Source organism: Chrysemys picta, chromosome 2 (assembly GCF_011386835.1).
Source record: "Chrysemys picta bellii isolate R12L10 chromosome 2, ASM1138683v2, whole genome shotgun sequence".
Lineage (NCBI taxonomy): Eukaryota > Metazoa > Chordata > Testudines > Emydidae > Chrysemys > Chrysemys picta.
Window position 1 is genome coordinate 198,919,319 of NC_088792.1, and position 21,626 is coordinate 198,940,944.

The following is a 21,626-nucleotide window of genomic DNA, read 5'->3' on the forward strand; positions in this document are numbered from 1 at the left end:
CTGCAGAAAAGGGCCTGGGCATTACAGAGGACGAGAAGCTGGATATGAGTCAACAGTGTGCCCTTGTTGCCAAGAAGACTAACAGCATTGGGCTGCATTAGCAGGAGCATTGCCAGCAGATCGAGGGAAGTTATTATTCCCCTCTATTTGGCACTGGTGAGGCCACATCTGGAATATTGCGTCCAGTTTTGGGCCCCCCACTACAGAAAGGATGTGGACGAATTGGAGAGAGTCTAGCGGAGAGCAATGGAAATGATTAGGGGGCTAGCGCACATGACTTATGAGGAGAGGCTGAGCGAACTGGGCTTATTTAGTCTGCAGAAGAGTGATGCGGGATTTGATAGCAGCCTTCAAGTACCTGAAAGGGGGGGTTCCAAAGAGGATGGAGCTAAGCTGTTCTCAATGGTGGCAGATGACAGAACAAGGAGCAATGGTCTCAAGTTGCAGTGGGGGAGGTCTAGGTTGGATATTAGGAAAACTATTTCACTAGGAGGGTTACCTCCATCCTTAGAGATTTTTAAGGCCCAGCTTGACAAAGGCCTGGCTGGGATGATTTAGTTGGGGTTGGTCCAGCTTTGAGCAGGGGATTGGAGTAGATGACCTCCTGAGGTCTCTTCCAACCCTAATCTTCTATGATTCCATGATTCTATGTTTAATGATTTGTTGAATCAGGGCCTAAGGCATTCAAAAATCATGTCCAAGACAGTCATTCTGAGCAGTTCAAGTATTAAAATAAAGCAGATTCTCTTGATCTACTGTAATTTTGATATATGAGTGGACTGTTTTTAATTTTTATTATGGAAACAAATAGTTATTTGAGTCTCAACCTCCATTTGGTTTTACATCTGAAATACAACAATCTGAGGAACCCACTTCAATCAGCCATTAAGTATCAGTATGCATGGTGCTAGCAGGGCTGGCTCCAGGCACCAGCAAACGAAACAGGTGCTTGGGGCGGCCAATGGGAAGGGGCACACATCTGGGTCTTCAGCAGCAATTCGGCGGCGGGTCCCTCAGCCCCTCTTGGACTGAAGGACCCGCCGCCGAATTGCCGCCGAGGAATGAAGCAGCACGGTTGAGCTACTGCCGAAGTGCTGCCGATAGCAGCTTTTTTTTTTTTTCTTTCGCCGCTTGGGGCGGCAAAAAAGCCTGAGCCAGCCCTGGGTGCTAGCATGATGTAGCCTGGCAGGAATTGTGGTATGTATGGTATCTAAGAGATGTTCCAGAAACAGGGCAATGAAGCAATTGATATAATATGCTGTGCATCAGGCTTACAGAGAGAACAAGAAACCTGCAATGTGTTAAGGCTATTCTTATTTTCTAGCGCAACTACCCATACAAGTGAAATAAATTAGGTTCCAAACAATGTCATAGAGAGGAGGGAGAAAATGTTAAAGATGAAAAGATGGTATGTTTTGAGCAAAGCCTGGGAACTCTGAGGCAAAGTGCACACAATTCTGTAGCCAAGTGTCTGAATTCTGTGGCGCTGTGCTGTGGCAGTGGCAGCTTCATTTAAAATTAGAAAATTGAGGTTTTAATGAGCTAGCTATGCAAATGAATAATACAGTCAGTACACTAGCCCCATTCTGTTTATTTTGATATTAATTTCAGTTTAACATGTACTGTCCCAACATTTTCAATCTGCTGCAGGTGATTGTACTGACAAGGTTTAACTGAATCATAAAAATTATCATGGGAGTAACTGGAGCTTGGGGCAGCTGGACAAAAGTTGCATATTTCTGCTAAAATTCTCAGAAATAAAAGAATTAACATTGTTGATATTTAACTTAAGATTTCAGAGTTTAAAAACCATAAAGATGACTAGGGCAGCTCACACCCCTTAGAGCTAGTGTTTTAGGCTGTCTGAAGATTTAGGAAAATGTTGATCTATTGATTTGCACTTGGTTCACATTTTCAAGCCTATGTTCACTCTCAGTTATGAGGCCAGAAACACAACTTCAAAACAGAAAGAAAAGATTTTATTCTGGAACATATATCTGTAGGTTTTAAGGCTAGAAGGGACCACTGTGATCATCCATTCTGACTTTATAACACAGCCATACAATTTCCCTGTATTTATTCCTGCTTCAAGTCTAATAGTGGTGCATGAACTAAAGCATACCTTCTAGGGGAAAAAAAATCCAATCCTGATTTAAAATATCCAGTTATGGGAATCCCTCACAGCCCTTGATTTTTTTTAAAAAAGTGCTTTCTTTCTAGTCTGAATTTATTTAATTTCAACTTCCAGTCACTGGTTCTTGTTACTCCTTTGTCTGATAGATTGAGAAGCCCTCTGTCACAGTTCCAGGGTTAACTGAACTTCTGTTGCCTCTGGGATCAGCTCAAGGGCTCTCCCATAGGTCTCATACTTCCAACCATCACGTCTTTGAGTGGGGACCTTCTTCCCTCTCCCTCCAGACTAGGGATTTAGGCTTACTGCCCTCTTGCAAGTCACTATGATTATCCCAGGGGTCTGACCTTAGTCCAGCACCAGCTGTTCTGCTCTTCCAGTTAACAACCAGCTTTCAGAGCACAGTACATTTACTTAGGAAAAAATCGTTACAGAGAAAGTATATCAGAAACAGAAAACAGTCTATACACATATTAGCTTACCAGGTATTACCCATCTTCCACTTGGAGATCCTGGTAAGTTGGCAGTACTTTAAAACCTTCCAGGAGGGTTTTGCCCTCTAGGTTACAAATTCATACCAATTTGAGGATTAAATGAGAGGCCCTCAGACAGTTCAGAGTGACCCTTTATACACAAAGCTCTTTCTTTGACTCCTGGACCTCTTGAACATGGTCTGAATCAGTATATGCAATTACCCCCAGGGGGTGGTAATTCTTTGAAGTTGTTTACCTGTCCTGAGATTTGCAGTAATTACACCCCACTGACTTTAATTCCTGGAGGATGCTTGGTAACTCTCCTCCATAGAGCTAGAATACAATCCCTAGCTCACAAATGTTTATAAATATTCCCTGTGACAGAGTCTGGCACATCTCAATATAAGTCTTTTGAAGTTTCCATGCTTCCCAGGTCTCACATTTGGTACACACACACACCCTTATCAAATTTCTTTTCCTCATGTAAGTACTCACAGATGCTGAAAAAGTCATCCTTTTACCTTCTCTTTGTTATGCTAAATACAGCGAGTTCCTTGAGTCTTTTATTATAAGACAAGTTTTCCAATTAATTCATTCTGTTGGTTATTCTCTACACCCTCTCCAATTTTTCAACATCCTTCTTGAAAGTAAGGACACCAGAACTGGACACGGTGTTCCATTAGCAGTCGCAATGTGGCAGTGTCAAATACAGAGGTAATTTAACATCTCACTCTATAATTCTGCAACAACCAATACATTCTGTGGGTGAAATTCTGGCTTTATTAGAGACAATGGCAAAACATCCACTGACTCCAGCAGAGCCAGGTTTTCACCCTATGTCAAATTCTGATGCTGCAGAATCAAGTAATACACAGGGCCATATTATGAGCTAGAAACACTGGACGCAAAATTTATATGAGGGGTTTCTTCATATACTATATACCACCTATTGCTAACTCTCTGCTGGATGGTACTGGTAGCAGTTATTTAAAAAAATACATTAGTTTTATGTTTCAAATGTCCCTTTGATTTTAGAATTTTAGGTTGGTTTTAGGTGGTTACGTTACTTCAACAATAGAATATGTTGGAGTAAGATGTTTTAGATTACAGGAGGACTTCATCACACATGTGGAAATCTATTACCAGGATGCAGAGTAAAATATCTTTTTATTAGATATTAGTGACCAGCTAACATCACTGCCAAAGTCAGCACTCCAAAGAAAAAAAGGTTCATAAGGAATTCCATTTTAAAAGAAAATGTGTAAATAGTACAATATACTGCATCAGATAAACTCTGCAAAGCCTAATTCAAACAGAGCAGGGCACAACAAGTTAAAAAAAAGTATGATTCAAAGTTCAATTTTTACAGATATTCCTGTTATGATGTGTAGTTCATAAAAATGATTTAAATTAAAATTTCTGGTAAGTTTAAAAATTAAAACACATCTTGGCCTTTGTTTTGCTAACCACACATTAATATTCATTTGACCCACTGACATGTACCTTTAATTTTTTACCATTTATTGGCCTCTTTTCCTAAGGGAAGAAATTTACTTCTCTTTTAGATTGTAATTCAAGGATACAGGAGTGATAGAAGATTCAATGTGAAACAATAAAGGGCAAATAAAATACATATTCATGAGAGGGAGGTATTTCATTACTGAGAAGGATGGATGAATAAGATCATGTAGTTTACATATGTTTTACAAGCTGGCTTACTAGGGTATCTGAAGGGCAGTGAGACTGCAGTATCGGACATTCCGTGCTACCAATTGTTTCCTAAACCTACAGGGACCTTTGCTAAAGAAATATGGTCCAAAAACTTTTAAAATACATTTTTGATGGGAAAATGCATTTAGTAATATAGTGTAGACTTTGTTCACAGAAATAATTATACATTTTTAAGAAAGAAATTGGGCTCATCATTAATTCTTGTGAATTGCCAGTCCTGGAGGGTGTTGGGAACCTCCAATAAGATGATGGAAGCCTTCAACTCTCAAAGAAATCAGTGGTAACTATGGTAACTAAGCACTCTGAAGAGGGTGTTCAACAGTAGACCTGGACAGAAAAGGGCATTTCCCTCCTGTTAAAATTTAGAATTTTTGAAAAAAAAAAAATCATCCCAAATCAAGACAAAAGGTCAAATATTCCAAATTTTTCACAGAATTAAAAATTGTGAAAACTTCTGACAATACGGAGTAAAATTCAGTCCTGAACAGGTGGCCAGCAGAGGAATTTGTACTACTCTACTGTGAGTAGTGCCACACAGACGTCAATGGAACTACTTACAGTAGAGATTAAGATGTCTTGTTTTTCAGGCAATGTCTGGGGCTTAATTCCTGACTATCACAAACTTCCTGTGTACCTGTGGCATGTCACTTAATATCTCTGTTCATCAATTCCCCATCTGTAATATGGAGGTCATAATAACTCTAGTATGAGTATTATATAGGGATAATAATATTGTCTGCCTTGTCTTTTTAGATTATAAATTCTTTGGAGCAGAGACTGTCTCTTTGCATATATGTGTACAATATACAGCAAAATGATACCCCAATAATAAGATGAAGCAGCAGCAGAAGGAAGCATTTATAGGATCTAGCCCTAAGAGTTTGATTCTGACATAGGATATACTTCCCAAACGCTCATAAATAGGACACTTGTGCCTTCTATGGCAGGCTTTAAGGCAGAAAATCAAGCTACACACTTTAGGTAATCTGGGAGGATGGAAAACCCTTTCTCAGTTATGATAGAAGCAATAGATATTATTACTGACCTGGAAGAAATATGTGTTCAAAACAAGGTTAACTTTCAATATAGAAAATGACAAAGATACTGCACATTACAGACACTAATAAAAGGCAGAAAAGTACACTGGAAAGATCTGCAGGTTTGGCTTTTTTCTCTTTCTATCAATCTAATTAGCATTGATGCTAATATTATACAGAGCGTCATTTATCTGGCCTTCAGATTATCCCCTCATTACTGCATGCTATAACAGAAGCACATTTTCAGTAAAAGAATACCGAGCCAAAAGCTTACAAATCACTACATCAGTGTTGAAGGTTAAAAGGACAATGTATACGTTAGCTCTTCCTTCAGTACAGTGAATAGAGCTTGACAGCTTCATTAATATCTGTGCATTAGTGTTATCTGATTAGATCCTGTACAGGCTCCATTCATCTTGTCTTTTTTTTTTTCTTTCTTTCTTTTTTGGGGATAGGGATTTTGTCCTATCTGAAGGAAATTACAAAACAAGTCATCCATAGTACAGAAGCTGGATATGCAGTTATCCTTCACAGTAAGCCCATTTTTGTAATGCTCATTTTTTTACTGTATGGTAACTTTGTAATAATGTACTTTACAGAGGTGAAAATCCCATTTTTAAGCCCAGTTGAGGTCTCATATTGAAAACCACAGTACATCAAACAAATGCACATTGTATCTCAAAGGAACCAAGAACAGCTCAAGTTCTTACATTGTAAACTCTGATACAGAATTGAAAGCAAATTTCCTAGCTGGAAAAAATGGAATGTTAACACTCAAAGGCTCACTCATAAAAGCCCTCTTTTTATAATTGCCAATATTACTCTTAGAAGCCAGCTCAGGTTTTAAAATAATCACTCAACAGCAATACACACACACACATACACACACACAAACTACTTTGCATCACTTGTTTTCAATTATTTTCATATAACATTCAAATTGGGTGGTGATATTGGTGATGGGGGTGTGTATGAGAGGAAAATGAAGACAAACTCAACAGCAGCTCTACAAAGTGAATCTTGCTTCTTGATACTTGTTACTAGACAAAAATCAAGTATGACCATCTTCCAACTGCTTTTCAGGATTTCTCACTGCGGTAAAGGTCTGTTCCGAAGTCCACTGAAGTCATTCCATTGACTTCAAAGGACTTTGGAGCAAGCTCTATCACTTTTAAGGACTTTATTATATATTCTATTTAAATAAAATAAGATATGCACAACCTACCTACTACTACCATTACCACTTTAAAAGCTGTGTATTTCACAACACTTCTGGGGAAGGCAAACTTTTAGATGGAGTGGGATGAGATGGATATAAGAGACTTTGTTATCTATCAGTCATTTTCTTAATGTATTGTGTTATGGGGTAATGTTTTTGTGACTGTAAGATTAACTGTTGCCTACAACATGGGTACAGACACTCTTTTATATATTAAATTAAAAAACAAGTAAATAAAACTGAAATCAATATACATGGTTCTCTTCTCCACCCATTACCCTTAGGTGTAAATGCTTAAGAATGCATATACAATATGGCCTGTGCAAAATTGTATGTATGCTTTTTCATACAGAAAGAGAAGCATGCTCAAAACATCTGATTGTGCAAACAGCCAGTGCAAATTTGTTTTGCAATTGTCCAAGCACATTTCTGTACAGACACTTTGAAAAAGTAAGTTTCCTTTATTATGATTGGGGGTAATAATTGATCAAACCATGATTCCACTTCCACATATTCTATTTCAACTCCAAGGCTACTTCTGGGGAGAAGAATGTGACATAATTTCTACAATTACTTTATCAGTAGGGTCCTTACTAAATAAAATATTAATAGCTAAATGTTGATAAGGCTCATTCAAGAACACCAAAATTGAACAATAGAAAGAACAGTCATAGGGCAGGTCTACACTATGGGCTAAGTCGACCTAAGTTACGTAACTCCAGCTACGTGAATAACATAGCTGGAGTCAACGTACCTTAGGTCAACTTATTGCGGTGTATACACCACTCTGGGTCAACGGGAGAAACTCTCCCATTAACTTACCTTATGCTTCTCATTCCGGTGGAGTACCGGAGTTGACAGGAGAGCGATCAGTGGTCGATTTAGCGGGTCTTCACTAGACCCGCTAAATCGACTCCCGGTGGATCAATCGCCATGGGTCGATCCCCTGATAAGAGGAGACAAGCCTATAGTCATGCTCTCTCTGTCCATTGTGCAATTGCTGCAATCATGTCCCCTCCACTGTCCCTTCAGCTCGCTCTTCCAGCAAATAAAACCCACAATATCAACACAGTCATATCCCTTTTTAAAAAAGAAAGTGAATTTTAAGCATTCATACTTTAAAAATAAAGTGAATTTTAAGCATTCATATTTTTAAAAGACAACAAAAAGGTTAGGAAGACCAACACAGAGAATGTCAGGCAACGTTTTAAAATTCCATGTACGACTGGTAAGTACAGTTGGCACTTTTTCTTGTGAGTGGTGACTCCGTGTCATACACATCTGTAGATTTTAAGCTTTAAAAAAAGTTTCCTATCAATCATAGTTACTGATAATGCCCCCCACACCTCACCATTTAAAATATGTACACTCACAACACCCCTGTGAGGTAAGAAAAAGCTATCATCCCCACTTTAGAGATTGAGAACGGAGGCACAGAGAGACCAAGGGTAAAAATTTTAAAAGCACCTAAGGCAGTTAGGTGCTTAAGTCCCATTTTCAAAAATGACGTAGGGCCAGATGTTTAAAGGAATTTAGGCCCCTAAAGATACATACAAGTGCCTAGCAGGGTTTACAAAAGCACCAAAGTAGGTGAGTTGCCTAACTCCTATTGATTTTACTTAGCTATTCACTAAGGGTAAGAAAAACAGAACCTAAGGCTAGAGGACACACAGAGAAGCAAAAAAAAAACCTCTCCTTCCATTTGCAGCAGCCAGGGGAGTAGTGGAGAGTTAGTCGTGAAGATATGCCCTTACAAAGGTCAGGAAGGCAGTTTTGTGCTAGGAGGGAAAGTAAAATGAACATACTTTTTCTCCCTTCCAGCAGCCAGAAGAATTGTTTTGTTTTGTTTGGTGAGGGAGGGTGGGGGAATCATGGTGGAGAGAAGAAGGGGCTCCAAACTGATCAGATAACTACTAGCCAGGAGTTGCTATGAAAGATGGACACACTAAGCAGGTTGCTAGGACAGCTCCCTGCTACTAGTCCCAGGACTTTCCATCCTTCCAGTAGCTGGGGATAGGTATGGGCTGGGTTTTTCATGAGGCCTCTGGGATGTTGGTAGTGAGTCCTCATTCATTCATTATTTGTACTTGCTTCTGACCAGTAGGTTTTCTTACTCATACATATCTGGTAAATTTTTCAAGTCCTGATTTCAGGCAGTAAATGAAAACTGACATGCTAGGAACAATGTATCAATGTATTGGTATGTGTGTTTCTATATATAAGCAGGATAAAATGTTTGCTCATACAAAGAGTGCATGCATTGTTAGGTAAGGAACGGATTAGTAACTCAAATGCATAATATGTGCCATGTGATATAGAAGGGACTTAATTTGCTGGTTGGTTGGGTTTTTTAAAATGCCAATAGCAATGCAAATGGCTCATTTCTATAATAATTATTATTATTTACTAGATTAAACTTGGTCAATAGCAAAACTCCCATTGATTTCAATTTTCCAAGATTTCACCCATTATTATTATTTAATCCCCAATTGAGCGTTCTGCTTTGTAGAAGACATGACTCTTATCCCAAGGAACGATCTCCAAAATCAAAAGAAAATAAAAACAATTAATTTATGTGACATGAGCTTGAAACAAATTTAAATATTGAATGTTTCTCCTGTTCATCCAGTCCTGGTGTCCAATCCTAGTTTGCCTGGCATGGAGTCGGGTAAGGCATCACAAGCACATGCACACAATCGAAAGATGGGTCTTGTTCCAACCTCTTCCATTAACTGAGGGAAGGGTCCTTCCCAAACTTTCAGAGAAAGGAGAGCTCCGGAGTTTCTACTGATCTATATGCAAGACTTCTACATGGCCCTGCATAGCAATGCTGCTTAAGATATTACTGGCCAAATCCTGCTTTTTATTGTGTTGCCAGGGAACAGTGGGAAGAAGATGTAGGGAACCTATCTTGGAGCCCCCAGGTATACCTGTGCAACTCCACTGAATTGAGCAGGAATGAAAAGGTGTAAATGAAGACAGAATATACCCCATGAAGTTTATTTCTGATTTATAATGTATTGTACACTTTAGAGTACAGCTACAAAGACTACAACTCCTTGTTTTGGAACGTGTGCCCCTAAGATACAGATGTGTATCTTTCTAAAACCCTCCCAAAGCTCATACTTCAATCTCAACCTCAGCAAAGACAATACCCATATTAAATGAGCAAGATCTATTAGATACAAATAATCTCACTGAATACACCACTATAAATTAGCTTCTGAGTCTTAATAGCAGCATCCCTGTGGCTGGCCCTTTCCAAACATCCGCCCAGCTCTTTCCTTAATAGATTATTTTATAATACGCTATTTACATCTTTTGCTGACTTGGGTAGTTTCTTTCATTTTCCCATTCAGTCTTAATATAAACAAGTTCTGCTTTATTTGCTAATATCCCTAAATCTCATTTCTTTCTATATCATTGATATCTTATTTTTAGGAAATATCACCTTCATTTGTTTTAACTAATGATTCTATAAGCTCTGTGTATGATTTGTAATTAAGCAAAATTAAGTCCCTTAACAATGGGACCAAAATTTTAATTATCTCTAAATTTGTGCCCCACTAAAGCCAGAATGTAAAATCATAATTTCTAAGTGAAAACCAAGCAGCAGGAAGCCAAATATTAAACAGAGAGGCAAGTGTAACTGTGCTCCTATATTTATTCTAACAGCAAGTGGTCCTTTGCATGCCCGTTTGCCTGATTTACACAAATGACTGTAGCAACTATGTGCAAAAGCCAAGATGCACAGTTGCACACGCATTTTTGTATTTTGAACACAAGCCTCCCTATTCAGAAGTGTTTCCCATGACATCTGATTGCTTGATATGTGCACAAATGACATCTGCACACACAAACAGATTATGTATTATTAAATTACGGGCAAAAAATTTGGAGGCTGCATGGAGGCTTCTTTGGAATTTTGTTCCTTAATGCATACTCTGATTTTTGGGAAGAAGTCAATGAATTACAGACACTTGTGTAGAATACTTCCTGCAGTTGGTAGCACAGCATTGCTATTAGGTAAGTTCCAAGTTACAGACTTACGCTCATTCCCTTACACTTCTATGCAGAGCTCAGTGATGTTACCATGCAGTGACACCCTCTGGCTGATTCAGTTGTGAGCTAGCATGTTCGTCATTATAGTTGAAATCCACTCCACCTGCATACAGTACCCGTAATTTAATTCTGTATAAGTGGACTGCAGAGAAAGGGAATTGGGAAATGAAATCCTAGCCCCAAGCCTGGGATCAGTCCTGGAGTCTTCCACTGTCAATCCCTCTCCCCCTCACTCAACGTTGTCTGCAATGGGATATGCAAGCTTAGCAAGGAGGCTATTTTGATTGTGCACAGGCACCCCTACATACCCAGCCCACGCTGAGTTCCCTTGTGCAACTCCAGTGTGGAGCTTATGTACTGTGGAGGGTCTTGAGCTTGCCATGTGCTTCAAGGGTAGATTTTAGTGTGTTAGGCTATGCAAATGAGGCCAGGTTGCTAAAATCAGGAAAACGGATGGGATGCTGGAAGCACCCCATACGAGAAAAAAGTCTGACTTTCCATGTTAAAATACTACCATATTTCTGAGATACTATTGTTTGTCCCAAAAAAGGTTTCAAAACGGTTAACAGAATCGAGTAGTAGAGTGAGTCAAAATTTGATAACCTTCTTTTTAATGTGGTTCACCAGACATTTCATGAAACACTTTCCAGACCAAATTTTCAGCACTGAAAAGGACAGGTCAAAACCCAACAATAAATATAACAATGACAACAGAGATAATAATAATAATGAATGGCAGTTATTTACCCCACTCTGCACAACACTGAAATCAAGATTCTCTGAGTCTAAGTTCCATAGCAAAATTAAAACATATGTGTCAGCTCCTGACTTGGATCATAAGAGACCCCAGACTGATTCAATATTGTTCAGTGTGACACTGACAAATGTTCTCCCTCTAGGACAGGCATAATTCTTCCAGAGCTGTACTTGGAGACATTAAATGAGCAAGCTGAAGAAGCCACACTGAATTTCGCTGCTGAACAAAGAAAAGGCTAACTTTTCACTAGCTATATTTCAAATATGTGTTAAGTAGAAATCAGCACAGTATGCAAGAAGTATGCTTGATTGCTTCTGCCTTGAAAGAGGATATTTGCAAATCACATTGCAGTGTTAGGAACTGATTTGGGGGGAAGCTGAACATCCTCACATTGCTCTGACTTCAGGGGAGGTCAGCAGCTCTCAGGAGGTACTCAGTACCTTCACAGGATCAGGCAGTACATTGCAATATCATGCAGAAATCACCTCTTCAACCTGTAAACAATTTGTGGAATTTCCCACAGAATGGAAATTCTGGATCCTACACAGTTCTAATTGTGAATTCAGGCCCCTAAAAATTATGAGAATGGCTTAAAAATCATGAGATTTTAAAAAATAATAAACTTGGGATCCTTTTTATTTGCCTTGTGGCTTTTGTCTGCAATCTTGAGGGCTAGAAAGCTACATGTTTATAAATGAAAGCTGAGATTCTCAGATAATTCTATAGATGCTGGGACTTAAAAAAAATACACTAAAGATCATTGGACTCATGATAAAATCATAAGAGTTTTCAATACAAATGATGTTCAGGCATTTAAAAAAAAAACTCAAATCAAAATGAGCTCTGCTAACATGACCCAGTAACAGCAGGTGAGGATCCTCCCCATCTTAACCATACAGTCTCATCCTTATACCTACTACATAGGTCTTACTCCACCACAAATAAAAAAAAAATGAGTCAATGTTACCTTCTGAATAGTAATGATTCCCTCCTGTGTATCTTTGTCAACAGAAATTTTGAAAACTCCAAGGCCATCACCATCCACAATCTTATATTCCATTTCAGCATTAGGTCCCACATCAGCATCTGCAGCTTTTATTCTGGCCACCACTGAAGCCACAGGCAAGGACTCTGGGACATTATACTGATATGACCCTGTGAAATTTAAAATAATCATTGGGGTCATGACTTATATTAACTTGACAACTCTATTGAAAGTACCACATAAAAATCTTAGTTGAAAAATAGAACAATTGCCCTTTCAGGTGAAAGACAGTGGGTATCATTCCTCCATCCTCCACTCTCTCCCACCAGGTCTGTGGGATTGTTTATAATCATCTCTCTAAATGAAGGTGTGAAGTAAGGAGATGAACTGTTATTAAAAAGGTTCAAGAGAACAAGATTTTTTTGGTATATTTCCTATAATATCAGGGGAATACAGTAAAAGCCAATAGAATGAGTATTAGCCCTAATTTTTATTACTATAAATCTCAAGGAAGCCCTGCCCATACTTGACATGGCTGGCTCTTGAGATGTACTCAGTGTCTGACCCTTTAATAAGTGCATCTCCCTCTCCCTTGAAAATGTCAACCTTGTAGTTCAAGTAGAAAGTGATATTCAATGCAGCTAGAAGGGATTTCTGAGTGTAGTGTGCAGCCAATACCATTCTCACCTCCAGAAATAGATTCACTGTTGTTCTATTAATACCACAAGCAATTGGTGGCAGGAAATCTAATTCTCCTTCTCTTTGGACATATTTGTTTTTCATATACACTTGAGAAGAGGCCAGATTGGGCATGAATACATTCTGCACGTTATTCTAATTTCCTGTAGCAATGAAAGACCATTGAAAGAGAGAAAAGGGATGAGATAAAATGTAATTTATAAACAGGGTGCCTCGAATTTGGTAATATACTTGTTTCTTTCCTCTTCTTGTTTAAGTCAAGAGCCATTTTGGTCAACACAAGTAAATTGGGGGCAGATGGTTTTCTGGTTCTTCCAAGATTGATTTCTTATAAAACACTGAGTGTCTGCACAAGAAAAATCTTGCTGAATTTCCAAAGGAATGTGAAGTGTAGCAAGAAAGAAAAAAATATGCATCTTGAAATCCAAGAAGTAAATGCTGCACTATAAATCTTTTATCTTTCCTTTGTCAGGGAAAGAGCACAAGATATTAATACATGTACATAGTGTGCATCACTTTGCTTAAACTGATCTGAAAAATATTTTTGTGTGGACTGATAAATAAGGTAGATGTTTGCAATGTAATAATACTAATACTACTAATAATATAACCTAGCTGTGATATAACATTTTTTATCAAGAGATCTCAAAGCACTTTAAAGAGGAGATAAGTATTATAAGCTCCATTTTACAGATGGTATGTAATGTACAGCATGCAAGAACATTTAGAAATGGTAGCAATTGTCATAAAGTATCGGGAACTTACTCCGTGGAAAACGTGGTGGGTTATCATTGACATCGGTCAGGGTGACAGTTACAGATGTGGTCCCGGATAGTCCACCATTTTGTCCAACCATATCCTTTGCTTGAATAACAAGTAAATACTGGTCTTTGGCCTCCCTATCCATGTTCGGAAGTGCAGTCTTGATAATACCTGGAGAACAACAGAACACACAATGTCATTGGTTGCATTTATTATTGGTAAATATATTGACATAAACATTATGTTTGCCTTAAAATAATAGTGTTGTAATGAGATACAATGATGACTTGACCCAGTATCTCCATGTATATAATATATTGTCAGGTACAACGGTGAAGGTCCTTGTTAGGTCTACGTAGGACAGCATCAACATCTATAGATTTATCTTTCCTATTGTGAAATTAGTGATCAAGAAAAGTAGTTTATTCATAGAAAGCTTTTACATAGGCATCAGCCATGTAGTGTAAGCTCCTGCTAATTGTTTGAAGCTTGGTCTGAAATAACTACCTCTAGGTCAGTTTCCATATCCATTCAATCCTTTGCATCTCTGCTGAGAGTGCCAAGGTAATTAGTATCAATTTTGTCATGGCACTTTTTCACTGGAAACTGAACTGAACCCACACATTCATTTCAAAGTGTCCACCATTCACTGTTGTCAGAAGGTAACAATTTTCAACCAACGGTACCATGGGCTAATGGCTCTCTCTGCTTTATGGTTTTATACTGCCACCCATCACTGTACTTCTATGAAAAATCAATAGCAATATCAAAGTCCCTAGTGTACTTCATGTAGTTGCTGGCACTTGTACATTTTTTGGGTCCTCAGCCATCCAGTCTCTCATACACCTTTATTTCCCCACTATTTTGGTGATATGGAGAAAGACGCATTTGTTATTGTTTTTCAAGATTCCAAGCTGGGCGAGCAATTTAACAAATGTCTTGAAATTGTCATTGACCAAATGGAGTCTTAGTATTATTAATCTCATATCCTACTAATGCCTTCAAATGAAGCTATTTTGTATTGGCTACTATTTATTTAAACAGTAGCTACTTCTAAAGCACTCCATGTAATGAGGTAGCTTTGATGTATTAACTGAAATACTCTAATATATGAAATAATATTATTGCTATATCCACTTAGTCATTTACATACAATTTGTAATTATGGTTTAAAATTAAAAAAAGCAAAAAATCCAGTGCTTTACCCATTCTGCTCTGTCCATACGTATCAGATAAATAAATATTCTTTCTCAAACCATGATGACTTTATGAATATTTCATGTTTGGTACATTGTACAGCTGCTAACTCTGATTTCCAGAGAGGCAGGCATCTATTCTACCAATGCTTAGTGTCACCAACAAAGGAAACAAACAACTGAAATAAAGGAGAGGCACACTGGGGCCCATATCTCTTCATCGGAGATTTGTCAAATGTTTAGTTACAGTTTTATTTATCTTCTCTTCTTTGGAATGCAGGGCTCCGCATTAAACTTTTCTGTGCAAAAATATTTGCTTTACAAATAGATTTCATGGTACAACAAATTTGTGGAAAAAAATTAATACTTAATTTCACAATATATTTGTTTTTAATTGTTTCTAAATGTTCTGATTTGCTTGCTTTTTGTCATTTATAGCTACTGTCATAACTCTTCCAACATTAGCCATCCTTTCTGGAAGATAATTGTCATGTACATAGAGGACTGTGGCGTCACAACTAATAAAAACATAACAAAACATTTCAGTCTCATTCTTCAAAGATTTTGATTGAGCAGAAGTTACCATGCCACTATCTAAGAGGCTGGTCTACACAAATTTTAGATACCAGTATATCAACTTAGAAACAGGCACAAAACCCCTAATGTGAATGTAGTTAAACCAAAATATAGCTCATTTCCATAAATTCAGGCATTGCTAAAGCATGGAGAGAGGATGGTTTATGCTCTGCACTGGGACTCAGTAGAGTTACATTCCCAGCACTGCCACCGACTTCTTAAGTTGCCTTGGGTAAATCGTTTTATTTTTTTGTGCCTCAGTTTGTGTTAACTGTAAAACAGGGATAGTAAGAATTCCTTATTTCACAGGGACATTGTAAGGGTAAATTCACTAATGTCTGTTGAGTACTCAGATGCTACATTAGTAGGGACCAGATACATACTTAAAGAAAAAGGGCAAAAGTTACTAATTTTGTCTTCATAAGAACTGATGCAATAGAACGGATAATGTTCATAAACTTCAGGAAGACTGTAAGGACATGTGCATGATGGTTTGGCTATAAAAGTTCATAAATTCCTATGAAAACATTCAGAAAATTGTTTTTAGAAATATTTCTTTTTGGTAGTGGCTGGAAGAAAAGTGACAGGTGATTATTGGTTTCAAAAGCACAATGCCTTGTTTTTAGCCCTGGTCAAAGAAAAAAAAAGATAAACATTTTCTATGGAAATTTTTTAATAAAAATTAAAAAGAATTGTTTGACATTTCTCACAGAATTTTCATTTTCACTCACTGAGAAGGAAATCCGGAGTCAGAAGACATCCCAAAGGAGACAACATTTACAAAACGGGAGAAGGGAATAAAAACACAGAAGCGAGAGGAGTACAAAATAAAATCAGGTAGGGAGGCAAGTCTTAATCTGTATGTCTTGTACAGAATATCATGAATGCTTAAATGAAAATAATAATGATAACAATAACTGCAGCAGCTATGCAGCAACTGGTGGCAAATGTTTACCGATATCACAATGATGAATACAATATGTGGATCAAAGCAGAATGGAATAGAATAATGGATCCTTCTGCACAAAATGTTTGCAGGCCCACATTGTAAACCATAGAGTTTATTATAGTCTACTTTTAAGTAAAATAAATGGCACCGATTTGTGGTGTGTGAAGAACACCTTGGAAATTTGTGCCAAAAATTACTTTCTGTGATGCTCAATCTCATTGTGTTGCTACGGATGTGTACTGAGATGGTGGAAAGTGGGAACAGGCTTCAGGTGGAGATGTTGAAATTTTGATCATTTCATCAAGAAATGTCTGAATTTTTTAACCATTTTTCTTGCAAATCCACAACCCTACCCACACACCAGCCTAAACTCCCAGGTTTAATCCTGGACCCTAGCTGGTTTATGGCTTTGTATTGGTCCTGAGCTGGCTACTTGCATGCCGTTGGGACTTCTTAAACAGGCATGCCCAGAGAATTATGCTCATCTGAGAACATCTAGAGACAATCCAAAAATGTTCAACATTTCAAAGGAACAATCTAGGCCAGGCCCCATACAGATATGAAGACTGGTTGAGCCCCACAGTGAAGTGTTTGGCAGCAAAGGGAAGCTGAGAAAGATGGTCATACAGAAGAGGAATCTCAGGAAGCCTGAAGAGGGCTGGTGTGTGTAGGGGCAATGGATAAGGAAGCTGGTGAGATCACAGCGAGGGACAAGACAGATACAAATATTTTCAAGTGGTTATATATTTCAAATGTGTGCTGTTAATTTGCAAACTGGACATGTTCTTGACATATGGAAATAAGAGAGCTAAAACCACATTTCATTTTCTAACAACACACTGCACTAGCAGGTATCCCGTCTGAGTTTCAAACAAATGTAGTATAAACTATATCTCAGCATTATTGTGGACTTATCTGTGGGGGAACCTGAAAAAGTTACCTGTCTTTGGCTCCACAGAAAAGTAAGGTTGTCCTTGCAGAATACTGTACACCACTCTGGCACTGTTGCCGTAAGTAGGGTCATCTGCATCAGTAGCTGTTACCTGAACCACAGAAGTTCCTACAAAAGGTTTAAGACACTACTTTAGTTAAATGTCCCACAGTTCTGAATTACATTATTGCAACAAACTAGACTTACAAACAATGTTATACTTTTTCCATCCCTCTGCTTCCACCTAACATAACAGGTGACAAGCCCACCCTACATTTCCACACTGATCCCACTCAGAATGTTAGCTCACCTTTCTAAATGACTACTACAGGCTACTATGATACAAGTTTGTAATGGCAGTACAGATTAACTGCTGCCCTTTAAAACCTCCTCATGAAATGTATAATAAGTACATAATATTGAATATTGTAATATTTTGCCTTTATGGTTATTTTTCGTTCTGATGAAAGAGCTGGCTTCGCTGTTTTTGTGACGTAAGTGCTTTAGTAGTCCACAAGATAGGCAGTGAGAACTACCCCACATTGCCCCATCAATGTAGCTCAGTCCTGACCTGGAGGGACCAGATTTAAGTATGAGGGACATTCATTCCCTATGACCACTTAATGTTTGACCTCAGTGATCAGATCACCAATAATGGAATGCATTAGGGACCCCTGTGATGGTAATTTGCTATGTAAACACTTGTCCACCCAAAAATGGGCTGAGATCCCAACTCATTATTAGCTATGGCAACAACTCTATACATGCCCCACCCCCACCACCCTTCCCTATCTAGGGCCAACTGGGGAAAGAAAACCTTTGGCCCCTTTAAGGACAGCCTCTCCTCATTTTCCTCTCCTCCTTGTGGGCCCTCAGCCTCCTCATTGGCTTGGGGAGAGGAGGCTGTCTGGCTGGAAGGGTTCAGCAAAAGCCCATTGGCTCCCATGCACTTGATGGGAAGGTCAATAAGCCCTTTTCTTTGCCTGAGGTGTCATTCTGCATCTGGGATGAACAACTCCCACCCTGCCCCTGTTTGGGATCAGAGAACGACTGGGTTTCTGGGTCTTGGGGCATGCATCAGGCTAGTCAGCTTTTGGGAGCTGGGAAAGAATTTTTCTCTCACTGCCAGATTAGACAGGGAATGGTGGATTTTTGTCACCTTCCTCTCAGCAACCTAGGGATCTGGTAGGTACTTAAGACCTTTGATTCAGTACTTTAAACTGGTTTTACAGCTTGAGCTACAATGAAAGCTAATACAGAGGCCTAGTTTAACCCTGCCAGAATCCTTAACATGGGAGTGTATGAATATTATAACCATTATTTGATATTCTGTACTCCTTGTGAATGCCAGGCTTACTATGTTGGAATTTACAAGGTCGCTAAGCATTGCCAATGGAGCTTACAAGGTCTGCAAATATTGCAAGTGATGCTTAAAACATCTTCAGACAGTAAGGTCTTTGTTCACTGCTCATGGTTTTTTCAAGGTCTACAAACAAATGCCTACAAGGAAATGACAAACTCTGCAGCCACAACATAGGGAGCTTGTAAATTCTTCAAATTTAACTGTACTTGTGTACTTTCAAACTCCATTGATGAAGCCAATTGAGCTTCTAAACTTCATGAGAGGAATAAATCAGGGACTTATTAAATTATTAAACCATTCTTTGGTGCACCTGGCTCTCCTCTGGAGTGAAGATAAGTCCCTTCATACAAATATCTCCTGCAGAAAACTTTCTAGGTAGAAAACCTTCATATAGTAACCTTCACACAAATCTATATGTGTGTTTCTGAGCAGATATTCTATAAAGGACTTTTTACAAAAGAAATGTGTGCAACCTACTTATTTATGTATATGGTATTTAGCATGTAGAAGCCTTTGTGTAGCAAATTTTCAGCATAAAATCACCTCAGATAGGAAGTTTTCTATGTGAAGGTTTTGTATAGAAAATTACCCCTGGGAGGAAGATGTGTTCTAAGGGAAGTACAAGACAAGGTTTGGAAAGTAAGTACTTGTAACACTCAGAAAATGCAGATAGTGACAAAAAGCCCTGGTAGTCTTGCTTTTGCGTCTCTCAAGGAGTAGAACATACATTCCCCCCTCCCTCCCCCGCTGTTTTATCCTTATATAAGTTAACAAGATTTTTATTTCATTCTTTTCCAAAAGTTCTTTATTAAAATAATTTAAAATAGAAGTGGAAAGAAATGGAAGTACTTGGAAGTTTTACTTTACTTAAAGAAAAGAAAAGAAAAGAAAAGAAAAGAAAAGAAAAGAAAAGAAAAGAAAAAATTCATTGCCAAAAGTTTGTTAAGAAAGATTTAAGGACAATAATCTATATTACTTAGAAAAAAAAACAGATATTTCTATAGTAGTTACAATTCAAAACCAACACTTTTAAGTAAGGAAATTGGAAGTTAAGATTCCTACACCAACTTTAAAGCTACCTGTTACTTCCTACCACTTTTCCTCATATAATATTCAAATATATGCTATATAACCTCACTATCCCATGATCAGTTCTACATATTGGCTTATAAAGTGTGAACCCACCTACTACTTATAGACCACAGACCCAAACCCTTTCTGGCCTCCAGGTATGAGGTAGGTATGCTACATCTTGCAATTGATACTCCACATACAAACTACACCACACCTTATTCCCATCTGTCACCAATAATGAACTGGGAACCCCAATGAATCTCATTCACCATCCCAAGATTGGTCAGAGACCCCAAATTCCAGATACAAGCAAAAGATTAATCTGCACCATATCCACCTACATAGGTGGGCTGTGGAACACACAGCAAAATACACATCCTCACAATGTCTTGTGGTTTGCCTATACCTGTATAGGCCAAAAATAAGACTGTAAATTATTTTATCCTCTGTACTTGCCAAGGAGGTTTCTTCCTTTTCTTTTAGATGTGGATCTAGCCACAATTATCCATGCCTTAGTCACTCTGTAGGACCTCTGTAATTAGGCTACACCTTAAACTCTTCCAGAAAATACAGCTAGTGCAGAATGGAGCAGTGTGCTTATTAAATGGTGTTTCATGCAGGGAGCAAATATTACTATATATAGAGAGAGAGAGTTATAATAATCTGAAGCATGTGACCTAACTACTCTCTTATTTAAACTTTTGGGGGATAGCAGCAGGACATTTGGAGTGAGGGACTCTTGGCTTTACAACTCATTCCCACTTTGATTTGGTGGATTCCCAGATTCAGGAAATGCTGCTAAAGGTCTCCTATTCTCCTAGGCTATTCATGTTGGTAAAAGGTTGCTTGAGGTTAACTGGTTGTTGCAGAGGAGCTTATTTGGGGGTTTGTAGGTGTACCTTGAGAAAAAGCGGTGGTATGGGAGGCAGGGTTTTTAAATGAGGTTGTGCAAGGAATATTGGGGAGAAGATTGTTTTTAGGGCTGACATGGCCCATTAAGGAAAACCTATTTTTAGTGACTGGCTATGCTTGATAAAGGTCTGGTTTAAAAAAAAAAATTGTAAGTCCCTGCAGAGTTGACCAGTGGCAAAATAACAGATTAAAAATAAATAAATTTAATAAATCATCATACGATGAAAGCCCATCATATATGTAACAAGACAGACATGTTTATTTTATGTGGTAATGGGGAGGATTTCTTGTAAGTGAAAAATTGGCAGAGCAAAGAGACAGAATTAAGGTAGGCGTAAAAATCTTAATTTTCAGTCTCCTTACTTTTGAAGCACATAGGGCCAGATTTTCAAGTGTTCTGCAAATCCACTTTTTTAGATGCTAATGTGGGAGCTTTTGCATACTAAGCCCTTTTGAAATTCCAGCCTACATCATTAGATCCATTCGCAAAGGGGTTTATTTTTTTGTTTGAAATATAACATTCTGTTACATTTTTAAAATAAGCAAAATACATTGTCACTCATAACTCTATCCATAATTTAACATGTTTTATTGTCTCTGACATTCCTATAGGCCATACTTTTGGAGCTTTTTTAATTCCAATGAAAAATTTGCAAGCCATCAATATTTAGTGATTTAGGTTGGGCATTAGGAAAAACTTCCTAACTGTCAGAGTGGTTAAGCAGTAGAATAAATTGCCTAGGGAGGTTGTGGAATCTCCATCATTGGT

The 21,626-nt window shown here is 38.2% G+C and overlaps 1 protein-coding gene across 1 annotated transcript in view; it reads right to left on the bottom strand.

The window, feature by feature from the left end:
• The window catches only part of LOC101940684 (cadherin-7), a 100,110-nt gene that overhangs the window by 23,341 nt on the left and 55,143 nt on the right, over positions 1-21,626 (bottom strand). Inside the window, exons 4-6 of the mRNA XM_005282707.4 lie at positions 17,518-17,637; positions 13,860-14,027; positions 12,378-12,565 (exon numbers count right to left, since the gene is read on the bottom strand). Coding sequence (XP_005282764.1) covers positions 12,378-12,565; positions 13,860-14,027; positions 17,518-17,637 — 476 coding nt within the window. The remainder of the gene's footprint in view (positions 1-12,377; positions 12,566-13,859; positions 14,028-17,517; positions 17,638-21,626) is intronic.